We start from the raw sequence: 14,188 nt of genomic DNA on the forward strand, positions 1-14,188 counted from the left end.
CATGACTATTTTTAGTGTTATATTTGGATTCCTTTCCTCTTTTTTTGTGTGTATCTGTCATAGGCTTTTGGTTTGTGGTTACCATGAGGTTCATATATAATATATGAACATGTTATGTCATATGTAACACATAATATATATGATTCATATATACATATGATTATTTTGATATCTTAAGTTCCATTGCATTCTAACAACCTCACATTTTTACTCCCTCTTTAAGTTTAATTTTTTTTTTTTTTTTTTTTTTTATGGTACGCGGGCCTCTCACTGTTGTGGCCTCTCCCGTTGCGGAGCACAGGCTCCAGACGTGCAGGCTCAGCGGCCATGGCTCACGGGCCCAGCCGCTCCACGGCATGTGGGATCTTCCCAGACCGGGGCACGAACCCATGTCTCCTGCATCGGCAGGCGGACTCTCAACCACTGCGCCACCAGGGAAGCCCAAGTTTAATGTGTTTTTTTGTTTTTAAATAAATAAATTTATTTATTTATTTATGGCTGCGTCAGGTCTTCATTGCTGCGCGTGGGCTTTCTCTAGTTGCGGTGAGCGGGGGCTGCTCTTCATTGCTGTGTACAGGCTTCTGACTGCGGTGGCTTCTCTTGTTGCAGAGCACGGGCTCTAGGCACGTGGACTTTAGTAGTTGTGGCTCGTGGACTGTAGAGCACAGGCTCAGTAGTTGTGGCGTACAGGCTTAGTTGCTCTGTGGCATGTGGGATCTTCCCAGACTAGGGCTCGAACCTGTGTCCCCTGCATTGGCAGGCAGATTCTTAACCGCTGCGCCACCAGGGAAGTCCCAAGTTTAATGCTTTCGACATCATATTTTACATCTTTTTGTTTTGTATATCCTTTAACTACTTATTGTGGTTACAGATGATTTTACTGCTTTTGTCTTTTAACCTTCCTACTAGCTTTATAAGTGGTTTATCTACTACCTTTACTGTAGGTTTGCCTTTACCAGTGAGATTTTTCTTTCCATAATTTTCAGATTTCTAGTTGTATCCTTTTCTTTTCCATTTTGAAAAGTCCCTTTAACATTTCTTATAAAGCCAGTTCAGTGGGGCTGAGCTCTTAGCTTTTGCTTGCTTGTCTGTAAAACTCATTCTCACTCTTTCAAATTTGCATGATAGCCTTGCCTGGTAGAGTTTTGATTGTAGGTTTTTCCCTTTCATCACTTAGAGTATATTGTGCTACTCCCATCTGGTCTGCAAAGTTTCTGCTGGAAAGTCAGCTCATAGTCTTATGGGAGTTTCCTTATACATAACTAGTTGCTTTTCTTTTGCTGCTTTTAAGAATCTCTCTTTATCTTTAATTTTTGCCATTTTAATTATAAAGTGTCTTGGTATGGATCTCTTTGGGTTCATCTTATTTAGGACTCTCTGTGTTTCCTGGACCTGGATGTTTGTTTGTTTCCCCAGGTTAGGGAAGTTTTAAGCTATTATTTCTTCAGATAAGTTCTCTGCCCCTTTTTCTCTCTCTTCTCCTTCTGGGACCCCTGTAATGCTAATGTTAGTACACTTGATATTGTCCCAGGGGTCTGTTAAACTATGCTCATTTTTTAAAATTCTTTTTTCTGTTCTGCTTGGGCAGTTTCCAGTACTCTGTCTTCCAGATTGCTGATCTATTTCTCTGTTTCATCTAATCTTCTGTTGATTCCGTCTAGTGAACTTTTTTTTTTTTTAATTTATTTTTGGCTGCATTGGGTCTTTATTACTGCACATGGGCTTTCTCTAGTTGCAGTGAGCAGGGGCTACTCTTCATTGCAGTGTGTGGGCTTCTCATTGCAGTGGCTTCTCTAGGCACATGGGCTTCAGTAGTTACAGCACACGGGCTCAGTAGTTGCAGCACATGGGCTCTAGGGCACGTGGGCTTCAGTAGTTGTGGCGCATGGCCTTCGTTGCTTTGCAGTATTTGGGATCTTCCCAGACCTGGGATCTTCCTGGACCAGGGATCAAATCCGTGGCCCCTGCATTGGCAGGCGGATTTTTAACCACTGTACCACTAGGGAAGTCCCCTAGTGAACTTTTTATTTCAGTTATTGTATTCTTAATCTGTTTGGTTCTTTGTTATATTTGCTAACTCTCTGTTGAAATTCTCATTGTGTTTGCCCATTCTTCTGCCTACTTTAGTGAGCATCTTTACGATCATTACCTTGGAGAATCTTTATGGGGTGGATTGCTCCTCTTTATTTTCTTTAGTTCTTTTTCTGAGGTTTTGTCTTTCTATAAAAAAAAAAAATTATTTATTTGGTTGTGCTGGGTCTTAGTTGCTGCTTGCAGTCTCCTTAGTTGCAGAATGTGGGCTCCTTAGTTGCAGCACATGGGCTCCTTAGTTGTGTCTTGAGGGCTCCTTAGTTGCAGCTCGCCAGCTCCTTAGTTGCGGCACGTGGGCTCCTTTGTTGCAACAGGCAGACTCCTTAGTTGCGGCAGGCAGGCTCCTTAGTTATGGCATGTGAACTCTTAGTTGCGGCATGCATGTGGGATCTAGTTTCCTGACCAGGGATCGAACCCGGGCCCCCTGCATTGGGAGCACAGAGTCTTAACCATTGCGCCACCAGGGAAGTCCCCTGAGGTTTTGTCTTAATCCTTTATTTGGAGCATACTCCCCTGTCCTCTCATTTTACCTAATTCTCTGTGTATATTTCTATGTTTTAGGTAGGTTGTTTTTACTTCCTAATCTTAGAGAAGTAGCCTTACGTAGGAGATGTCCTGTGGGGCCCAGCAGCACACTCCCCTCTGGTGCCCCCTGTGTGGGCTGCATGCACCCTTCTGTTGGCAGGGAGGTAACTACTTGGGCATGCTGTAGGTGGGGCAGGCCCCTGGCCCTGTTGGCTGCAAGGCCCTACTTTGTGCGTGGTTGCGGCTGCTGGAGGGTGAGATAGGCTTCCATGTGGTTGGCTGTGCAGCCTAAAGGGCACAGAGCTGCTACTGGCCCACTGATAGGTGAGGCCAGGTCCTGCATGGCTGGCTGCACAGCTTGGGAGGGCCCAGGGCTGCTGCTGACCGCTGGTGGGTGGGGCCTGGACCCCACATGACCAGTGCAGGCCTGCTGGTGGGCAGTTTTAGGCCAGAGGGAGGATTCCAAAACAGTGCTTGCCAGCACTGGTGTCATCACTATAGAATGAGCTCCCCCAGATGGCTGCCACCAGCATCTGTGTCCCCAGGAAGAATCCCAGTTGCCTTCTGCCTCTCCAGGAGGTTCTCCAAGATCAGCAAGTGGATCTGACCCAGACTGCTTTCAAACTACTGCCTCTGTGCTGGGACTTAGAGCATATGAGATTTTGCATGCACCCTTTAAGAGTAGAGAGTCTCTGTTTCCCACAGTCCTCTGGCTCTCTGGTACGTAAACCCTGCTCATTGTCAAAGCCAGACGTTCTGGGGGCTCACCTTCCTGGTGCAGAACCCCCGGGCTGGGGAGCCCGATGTGGGGCTCTGACCCCTTGCTCTTTGGGGAGAACCTCTATGATCGTCATATTTCTTCTGTTAATGAGTCCCCAACCCGGGGGTATTGGTCCTGACTGTACCATGTCTCTGCCCTGCTCACCTGTCTCGTGGTTCCTTCTTTATATCTTTTTTTGTGGCAAATCATTTCTGATAGTCTTCAGGTTTTTCTCATAGTTACTCTATAAGTAGTTATAATTTTGGTATGCTCATGGAAGGAGGTGAATTCAGGGTTTTCCTACTCCTCCACCTTGGCCATACCCTCTGTATTCTTATAGCTTTAAATACCATCTGTTGATGACTCCCAAGTTTGTATTTCTAGCTCACAACCTCATATATCCAGCTGCTTCCTCATCATCTTCATTCTGGGTATTGAATAGATATCTTAAACTTAAGTCCCAAACTGAACTTCTGCTCACACCCAAATGCACCCCAAGCATAGTCTTTCCAATCTCTGATGATGACAAGTCAGTCTTACTGGTTGATGGGGTCAAAAATCTTGGAGTCCATCTTTTACTCTTTTAGGAAATTGTGTTGGCTCCACCTTCAAAGTATACCAAAAATCTTACCACTTCTCTCCATTTCTACTGCTACCACCATGGTCCAAGCCACCATCTTTTTGTTTTTTGTTTAGATCAGTGTAGTAGCCTGAAAGTTTTCTCTCTTGTGTCTCCTTCATAATAGTCTCAGCACAGCAGCCAAAGTGATGCTTTTAATATCTAAATCAGATCATGAAACTTGCTCTTTTTGAAGTCCTCTAGTGACTTCCCCTTGCACATAAAGTTTAAGTCAAAGTCCTTGAGTGCCCTACATAGACTTACATGATCTGCTTGCCCCTTCCACCCCAATTTACCTCTCAAACCTCCTGTTTTTCTGTTCTTGCTCTTGTTCTCTGTGGTCTAGCTGTAATGGCCTCCTGGAACGTATCAGACATGTTTCTGCCTTAGGGCCTTTGCACTGGCTATTCCTCTGCTTGGAACATGCTTTCCCTACATTTCTTAATTTTTAACACTCTCATGTCCTGTAAGTCTTTGCTCAAATGTTGCCTTCTCAATGAGACCTACTACCCTGACTACCCTATTTAAAATTGTAGTCCCCAGTGCACTTCTGCTCCCCTTACCCTAGCTCTGTTTTTCCCAGTGTTTATCTCCTAACATACTGTTTAATTTGCATATTGTTTGTCTACTGTCCCTCTCTAGAATGTAAACTGCACAAGAGCAGGGATGTTTGTTTTGTTCGCTGGTACATCTCAAGCACCTAGAATAGTTCCTGATCTAGAGCAGATAATAAGTATTTGTTGGATTAATGAATTTTAAAAATGAAGGAATCAAGGCACGAGATAGTTCACTTGACTGAACTAGTAAGTGGAGGAACTGGGATTTGATTCTAAACACTTTGTCTCCAGAATGAACCTTCTTAATCCTACACTGTATGCCTCTCATTGTAGTCTCTTTGTGAGTTAGCAGATGAAAATACAAACAAATATGAAGGGTAGTATATGATAATATACTTATATGTTGATAATCATATGAGTAGAAGAGAGGACATTTTGTGGAAGGAGAAAAATGTATAACATATCAGTAATTACTTTTAAAACACTGGTATAATTTGTATCACATTATAAAATTATACACTGATTTCTCATTGCACATTTTTGCCTCTGTGCATGCTAATTTTGGAAAAACCTACTCATCATTACATGTTCAATTCAATAGTTACCCACACCACAAAGTCTTCCCTGGTTTGCCTTTTCTCCCCACCCCACCAAAAAAAAAAACCTGAAAAATAGTTTCTTCCTCATCTAATCACCCATTGTTCTTAATCTGTTTCTGTCTAAGGGCTTTTATCAGATTGGAGGAAAAGTACAGTTAATGGTATAGCTCTATTAGGCTGGAAGCTTTTTAAAGGCAGGATTCGTAATAGTGTCCTATTGTAAGTCCCATGTACTTGGTAGATGTCGGTAAGTGTTGATTGAATCTCTGTTGTCTTTTGAATAGAAAAACACTGACAGAAGAAATAACATATCAGGGTGGAAAGAGATGAAAAACTCTGTACTCATACTTGGTCTCCCACAGGACTGGTGGTTCCCAGGTGGAAAGGGCTATAACTTTCCACAGACCAAGATCACTAGGGGCTGGGCAGGGGTTGGTTTTTCTAGACAACTGGCATGATCAGCTGGCATCTTGAATCCAGAATGCCTGGTGTCAAGGCAGTCTGATTATCCCCCATGATGTGTCCAACGGAGCATCCAGGCCCTGACACAAGCCCTGGGACTGGCCAGAGTAAAGGCAGAGGCAGGTGTTTCCAGTTGACTAAACTTGGTCCTTGATGTTAGCTAATCTTGTTCCTGTCTCTTTGAATGGAATTCTTCTTTTTAACTTTTATTTATTTTATTTATTTATTTTTGGCTGCATTGGGTCTTCATTGCTGCACGCAGGCTTTCCCTAGTTGCAGTGAGTGGGGGCAACTCTTCACTGCGGTGCACGGGCTTCTTATTGCAGTGGCTTCTCTTGTTGTGGAGCACGGGCTCTAGGCGTGCAGGCTCAGTAGTTGTGGCACATGGGCTTAGTTGTTCCGCGGCATGTGGGATATTCCCAGACCAGGGCTTGAACCCTTGTCCCCTGCATTGGCAAGCGGATTCTTAACCACTGGACCACCAGGGAAGCCTGAATGGAATTCTTAAGTGAGATAACAGAATTTCAATATGGGGACTCTAATTTCAAAATGTGGGAGTCCCTGGAGAAAAGGAATTGTATCTTAATCATTTTTATAGCTGTTGGCACCTAGCATAGTAGATGTTTGTTCGGTGAATTTCTGTGATAAATGAGTAAAATGAGATCATTAACTTCATGGTATATTTTATCCTTTACCACTTGAAAACTGGTATTTCTTCTCTTTTTTGCTGTTGTATACTGAAAAAGAATTGTGTTTTTTACTTTTGTACACTCCTGGTTTTAGATCACTTAGTAATGGAGTAAGACAGATTAATCTTGCTATAATGTGCAGGATGCATGAGACAGGGAGAATGTTAAAGGTGAGAAACAAATTGGAGACGACCACAATCCTTGGACTTGGTGATAAGGTGAATGTGGAGCATGAAGCCCTCCTTCCACAAGCCTATAGCTGCCTCGGAGATTCCTATACAATTATAGTGCTGAGCCACTCTGTCGGAATTACTTATTTGTCTGTTTCTCTCACCAAACCTTAGTCCTTGAGAGCAGGGACTCTGTCTTGTTCATTATTATATCTGTAGTTCCTAGCACATGGTAGGCAGTGAATAAACATTTATTGAATGAGTTAGTTTGAGAGAGAGATAAGAACTGTATATAGATATTTGAAAATAATCTCCCTGGGGTTTGAAGTTACCAAAGTAAACTTGCTGGAGATCAGGTATCTCCAGCCAGGACATAAATGATGGAGCCAGGATTTGAACCCTGAGCCTTGAAACCTCAAAGCTCTGTACCATATTGCCTTTTCAAAGTTAAAATGTGCTCTTATAAGAATTTTCATGTGGTTATATATATTTCAAATTTAGAACAATGTATGCTGTTATAGTAAGTTCTGGGCATATAGTGAAAAGTAATCAATTTTGTTTGGATTTGCTGTAATTGATTTCAGATTTCATTTCCTATTTTAGGGAAATCTAAAACAAATAAAAGAACAAATAGAAGATCATAAAAAGCGAATAGAGAAGTTGGAGGAGTATATAAAAACATGCATGTAAGTATAGTAAAAACAAATTCCTTGCAGCTTTCTTGTATCTCAGGGGTCTCGATATTTGTAGTATAGTCATCAGATGAATACTTCCACTGTATCATAATGTCTTTGTCCTCCATTGTTTTTTTATTTCATTGTAGATAATTAAAAATTATCCTTGACCACTAAGGTTTAAGTTCTGAAAATATAAATGTCTAACAGTGGTGAAACTTAAAACTCTCTTTTGGTATCGATATTTTATAATAAATGTATGTCATGAAAGCTAGCACCACCTAAGTATTCTACCACGAAGAATTTCTTTTTAATTGGTATTTACTTACCATTAAGCTTATGATGATTTCTCTGGTTATAGTGACCTATCCTTTCTTTTTCAGAATCCAGAAATATGTATCTTTTGGATCAAGAAAGAATGATTAAAATATCTTTTGTCCATGTTTGGTGCTAAGTTTATTATATTGTATTTTTCATCGTTTAAAATTGATAGAGCATTATTCCATTCCCCTGCAATGCCAGACTAGAGTATACTGTATCTTGTAATTCCTAAATTTTGGGTTTTCTTTTTGCTGTATAATGTATTATTGTTACTGTTGTGTAGGAATTTCTTGAAAGAGAAAAAACAGCAAGAGGAAACCCTAGTGGATGAAATTGAAAAGACAAAATCAAGAATGTCTGAAGTTAATGAAGAGCTGAATCTTATTAGAAGTGAACTGCAGAATGCTGGAATTGATAACCATGAGGGAAAACGTCAGCAAAAGAGAGCAGAGGTTCTGGAACACCTTAAAAGACTTCACCCAGATTCTGTGGTAATTGAAATAAAAAGGCTAAGCTTTCTTATTTGGGATTAAAATTTTGCCATTAATAGGAAGTAATGTTATTTCAGAAATCTATAAGTTTTGTGTTTTATTATTTATATTTAAAACATAATAGTAAATAACTGAGGTAAAATGTAAATAACTCCCAGTAATGTCTATAGATAAGTAATTATTGGGGAGAAACATTAACAGGAACACATTACCCAGAAAGTCCAGGTATGGCCAACATCCCCAAAGGACACAGGTGCATGAAATAGTCTGTCGCCCATAGACACATGTCCTCAAACCTCATTTCTTCATGATTTCAGGTTTTTAAAAATATTTTTTTCAGTAGACATTGTTGGCATACTTTTGAAACAGTGAATTTTTATTCTCCAAATGTGACTGCTATCCAGTATTACTAGTGTATTTCATTAGCCCCAGTATAGCAATATCTACTACTACTAACAACTAGTAGTAATATCTACTACTGTTGCTTGGGGAGTCAGCCTCACAGAATTGTTTCCTTCGGAATTGGGGTCTGGCATCTCACTCTCTTGTCACTGACACCAGTGTACCCTGTGTTAACCGCTTGCACTCTTTGGAAACACCTGTCCATTGGCCTCCATGATACTACACTCTGTTGGTTTTCCTCCTGTCGCTCTGGCCTCCCATCTTCGTTTCCTTTACAGCATCCTTTTTGCCTTTCTGACTCTTAAGTGTTAGTCTTAACTTCTAGACAATGATGGAGGAATAAGGCTGGGTCACAGAATTCTTCCCCTAATACTAAGGAGAATGACAAAAACTAGTGAGAAACTAGTTCAACAACCAAAAGAGGAAAGGGGCTCATACATCATGCTATAACCTTCAGAAAATGGTAATAGTCCAGAATTTCTTTAAAAAGATTGAAGTATAGCATTGCTTGTTCTTAATTATGCAGAAGGCAAACTGATACATCGATTAATTCCTGAGAATTCTCACTTATTATCCCTTAATCTAGAAAGAAGCAAACTCATATGTTTGTTTCCTTTAGAGTAAAAATTATCACTAAAATAGAATCGGAGAACATGGACCTCTGCTTCTCTTAGATGGAAGTGAAGGCTCTAGGGCTCCTTGTTAAATTGAGAAGCCAAATCAAAACCCTCTCCCCAAAAATGGGATTTGTTCTCTTCCCCCAAGGAGAGAAACCTTGGTATGGGATATTAATTAAAAACTGAGAAGAAAGAACAAAACTCAGGTATTCAAGTAAAGCATATGCACAGCCTTAGCACAGCTCTCTTACCCCTGCCGTCTAAGCCCTTAGATGATGGGAAATAGATCAGAAAATACTTAGAATATAGAACAAAAAATACTTGGTCCATCATCTGTTGCTCAGAGGAGATAACCATCTCAATTTTAGGTGAGACAATCAAAAAAATTATCCGTCACAGAAAATAAAAGCTTTGCCCAGAGCTGCCCACATTAAATATAGGGAAGGTGAAGAGAATCGATATGGCATCTATAGGTACATATAATAATAAAAAGAAAGAATAATTTAAAAGGCTTTTAGAAGTCGAAGAGCCTTGTGGAAGAAGGTTACAGGACAAAATCCCCCATAAGTGTTCTGTGCTGTGGACAATTTAATAAGAACTTGAATTCATAAAATCAGGTTCAAATATGAGCTAAAACGGAATAAAATAAAAAGAAAAATGTAGAGCTAAGGAGACAAATCAAGAACAAACACTGCTGAACTAATAATAAATTGCAAATAACAAGGAATGGATTACATAGCTGAAAATCAAATTACTGACCTAGAAGTAAGGCTTGAGTTAATCATAGGTAAATTGAGAAGAACAAAGACCAAGGTAATAAATATTAAAGACAATGATGATCTATCATGAAGAAATTGGTATTTCGAAGTAGAACCTAACATTGAAGAAAGAGTCTAAAGATGTAAAATTGAATCTGCAGACATTCTAGGGAGCATTGGTACAGGACGGGTGGCATTGTGACATTTAATAGACTTTTTGAACTTCAGTCTGGTTCTTGACCAGTCTTCAGATCCCCAAAAACACTTCTCCGTGGGAAGCCTTCCCTGGCTTCTCAGGTCAGCCTCGTCTCTGATACATATTCTCAGAGCTCTCTGTGCTTAATCACAGTGCCTGTTATAACTCTACTTTGTACATGCATGCAATTATTGATTATTTATATCTTCCTTCCCTACTAGTCTGAAAGCTCTGTGAGGTCAGAGAGGATGTTTTACTCAGGCGTGTTTACCCGGTTTGTGGCTCAGTGCCTTCATGTAGTAGGTGCCTCAGCAGTTTCTTATTTAATAAATAAGGGAATGAATGAATATTATTTAATTGCTAGCTTTGTAAAATATTTTAATACCTTGGTATGACTAATCCCTCCTTATTACTCTTTTGTTGAATGAAGTGTGACACACCTAAATGGATATTTCATAATGAAATTTATTTCCATTTGAATGAGACTGTTAAATTATCATGTTTATAATTTAGAAAATTAGTTTTTGGTCTATGCTGCTTTGTTACATTAGAAAACAATGAATTATATGTTCCTCATTAATGTATTTGTTTTTCTCTCCTTTTTTGAAACCTGCTAAGTTTGGAAGACTGCTTGACCTGTGTCATCCTATACATAAGAAATACCAGCTGGCTGTTACTAAACTTCTTGGTCGGTACATGTTTGCCATTGTTGTAGCCTCTGAAAAGGTAGCAAAAGATTGTATTCGATTTCTGAAGGAGGAAAGAGCTGAACCTGAGACATTCCTTGCTTTAGATTACCTTGATGTAAGTAATTTATAATCCTTAGTATTTAGTAGTGATATAATTCTGTCTTTTAAAGTGTGTCTTTATTGCCTGAGACTATGGTAGTGATTGAAAAAATCGTAAGTTGGATGCCAGTTAGTCATTCATTCAAATGGCTGGTGTTAATGTATTGGCAGGCAAAGAATAGTATCAAGTGGGTGCTATCTTTCTTGCCTTCATATCATTTCTTCCTAATCTAGTTTTGCCATAATTTACCCTGGTGATTTCAAGGACATTGCTCTAGCAGTGCACCACTCTGCCTACTAGCCAGCAATTTATTTTGTCCTATAGCAAAGTATAGGAGATGGATAAGACATATGTTCTGTCGGTGAAATGCCAACCCAGAGTCTCAGTTGTAAATATGTGGTCCAGTAAATATACATGTCAGCTCTTGGTGTGGAGCAAGCCAAATTTTGAACCTTGAGGTATGTATTGAAAGGCCTTGGAGCATCCAAAGTTTAAATTCCTGAGGCAGGAACTCCATCATTATCACAGCTGATATCCTTCAGTGATCTTTTCATTGCTTAATAAAGGAAATGTTCTACTTGGTCCAGCTTTCAAGTCCCTGAACTGCAGGCAGTGTGCATAGTGGTTAGGAGCACATGCCCTAGAGTTGGACTGACCTGAGTTTAAATGGTAGCCCTCCTTCTAATTAGTTCTCACTGATTTGTCCTTAACTTTTCTGAGTGTCAGTTTCATCATCTGTGAAGTGGAGGAATTAGTCCTTACCTTATTGTATTTTTGCAAGGAATCACTACATGTAGTACACCTAGCACAGTGCCTGGCACAGAGGAGGGGCTCAGCAAATGCTAACTGGGTATTAATGGTTCAGACTTGGCCTTTTGTAGTTTCACACTTTTGTTTATACCTTCTGCCCACTAAAACTATTTAACCTAGTTCATCTGCCTGTTAAAATTCTGTTTTATGTATTTCATGCTTAAGAGTTTTTTCAAGGCACACTCATTTTTTAAAAATATAATACAGAAGTGTATCAAATATAAAGGAAATACTCCTATCTCATCTCAGTGCTCAATTCCTTTATCACAACTATTTTAGATTGCTTCCATCCATACAAATTTATATAAATATATGCTCCATATATATATGTGTGTGTATATATATTTTGGTTGTATATAGGGTTTTCCCTTTGTTTTGTTTTACAAAAATGAAATTATACTTGCTGTTTTTCAGTAATATATTGCAGACATCTTTTGATCTCTTTATCGACCCAACTTAAAAGTCATGTCAAAGAAGATGTAAAAGCTTTCCTGATCATTTAAGCCTAAAATGATTTTCTGAGTTCCATGCTGTTGTGCCACTCTTTTGAAAGTATGTAAATGGGTATTATCTCCCACTAGATTTTATGATTTTGAGAGCATGAAGGGCTTCTCATCTGTTGCTTTATCCCAACTAGTTAGTGACAGAGTTGAATCTAGAAATTATATCTTCTGGCTTTTGATGAAGTGTATTTTTAAAAAATATTACACAAGCCAAAGGTGGGATATTGTTCATCAGGTTCTTGTCAAACTTTTATTGTGTATAAGTACATACTACTAATCATTTGCTTTCATGCTTATGTATATTCGTTGAAAAAGAATGTACTGAGTGTTTGGTTTTTATTTTAATACACCTAATATATCAAGTATATTTTAAACCGTTTAGATCAAACCAATCAATGAAAGATTACGGGAGATTAAAGGCTGTAAAATGGCGATTGATGTCATAAAGACTCAGTTTCCTCAGCTGAAGAAAGTAATTCAGTTTGTGTGTGGAAATGGCCTTGTCTGTGAGACTGTGGAAGAAGCAAGGCATATTGCCTTCAATGGACCTGAAAGACGGAAAGTAAGAGGCTTAGATTGTACTTTCGGATAATTTGAAGCAGTATTTATAAGACTAACATATTACACACACAAATATCTATATATGCTTTCATATGTTCTCTTATGTAGGGGAAACTAAAATAGAACCTAAGATGTTAATGGCTTCAGTAGTTTTTATAATGTTCAGTTTTCAAAAAATTAATTTCTCTAATACTTCCCCAAATCATAAATCATATTTTGGACGTTAGATTTACTGTAGTGAGAGCCTAAAGCTCTTAATTTTTTTTTACTCTATATACAATAAATGCCCCTGTCGAATCTCAGATTTTCCCTGTACTTACGTATATAATACGTGTGTTTCTGAATACCAGAAAAGATTTTAGGTGCTTATTTTACATTCTGGGTTAATTCTTCCATAGCTCAATGGAGATATTAACTGTCCTTTTACACATTCAAGGTTTTAACACATTTTGAAGTTGTAGAAATAGCACAATTGAAACGAGGTTACTAGATACCAGTCTCTCAAGGGAGTAATTCTGGTTTTAAAAATATTGTTTTACTGTCAATTGAAATAGAGTTTGTATTTAGTTAAGCAGTATTAAATTCTTCGAATTATCTGACATAGTTTTTCTTAAAACTACATCTGTGATGAAATGTAACACAATGCCTCAGGGCATAAACTATGGAGTAAGACCAGTGATACTACTTAGTAATTAATTATGTGACTTTAGGCAAGTTTCTAAACCTCTAATTTTAGTTTGTTCATCTAAATTTGGGGAAATAATAGTACTTATTTCATAGAGTTATAGGATTAAAATAAGTAATAACATGCAAAATGCTTTTATAGTGCCTAGGAAATAGCTCTCAAAAAGTGATAGTCATTTTTTATTTACTAGTCATTTTACGTATTTGATCTGGAATGTCCAGAATCGCAAATTAACACAAAGTGGGGGGGTTTGGGCTATTCTTATGAAAGATAGGAATTTCCAGTATTAAATGTATTGACTTGTCTAATATGATTAACTTCTCATACATTTTAGTAGTTATATCTATAATTATCTTAATGATAATGTGATCACTGTCTTAGTAATCACTGTCATTGATTTCTACATATTAAATTTAAGCAGGTGTAATAAGTGAGCGACTACAGTATCTTCCTTATTTTGCTACCTAATTAACTATGGTAAAATTGATTTTTGAATATTTGTAAAATTGATTTTTGAAGATTTGTGTGGTCAATTTAAAGAAGTCACATGAAAATACGATTGTGTTTAACCCTTCCTTCATTCAACATATATTTATGGTTTATATCTTGTCCACAGTAACATGCCTTACCCCTTGAGGCTGTATTTTGTTCTTATCGTTATTTGAAAATTTTAATCAGGTTTATTTGTCATATTTTTACATTAAGTATATTCCAGGGAGTCTTATCTTCTTCCTATTACTGTTATTCCACTTGAAGAATATTCTCTGTGTTTTAGGATGCATAAAACATTTGGATAGGGAGTTCCCTGGTGGTTCAGGGGTTACGATCCTGTTCTTCCACTGCCAGGGTAGGGAGTGGGTGGCGCGGCTTAGATCCCTGGTCAGGTAACTAAGCTCCTGCATGCCATGT

General features: G+C 38.6%; 1 protein-coding gene across 1 annotated transcript in view; it reads left to right on the top strand.

The window, feature by feature from the left end:
• The window catches only part of SMC1B (structural maintenance of chromosomes 1B), a 74,557-nt gene that overhangs the window by 19,731 nt on the left and 40,638 nt on the right, over nt 1-14,188 (top strand). The window contains exons 7-10 of the mRNA XM_019944565.3: nt 7,076-7,158; nt 7,751-7,958; nt 10,550-10,735; nt 12,416-12,595. Of these exons, the coding sequence (XP_019800124.2) occupies nt 7,076-7,158; nt 7,751-7,958; nt 10,550-10,735; nt 12,416-12,595 (657 nt within the window). The remainder of the gene's footprint in view (nt 1-7,075; nt 7,159-7,750; nt 7,959-10,549; nt 10,736-12,415; nt 12,596-14,188) is intronic.

Source organism: Tursiops truncatus, chromosome 11, assembly GCF_011762595.2.
Source record: "Tursiops truncatus isolate mTurTru1 chromosome 11, mTurTru1.mat.Y, whole genome shotgun sequence".
Classification (NCBI taxonomy): Eukaryota; Metazoa; Chordata; class Mammalia; order Artiodactyla; family Delphinidae; genus Tursiops; species Tursiops truncatus.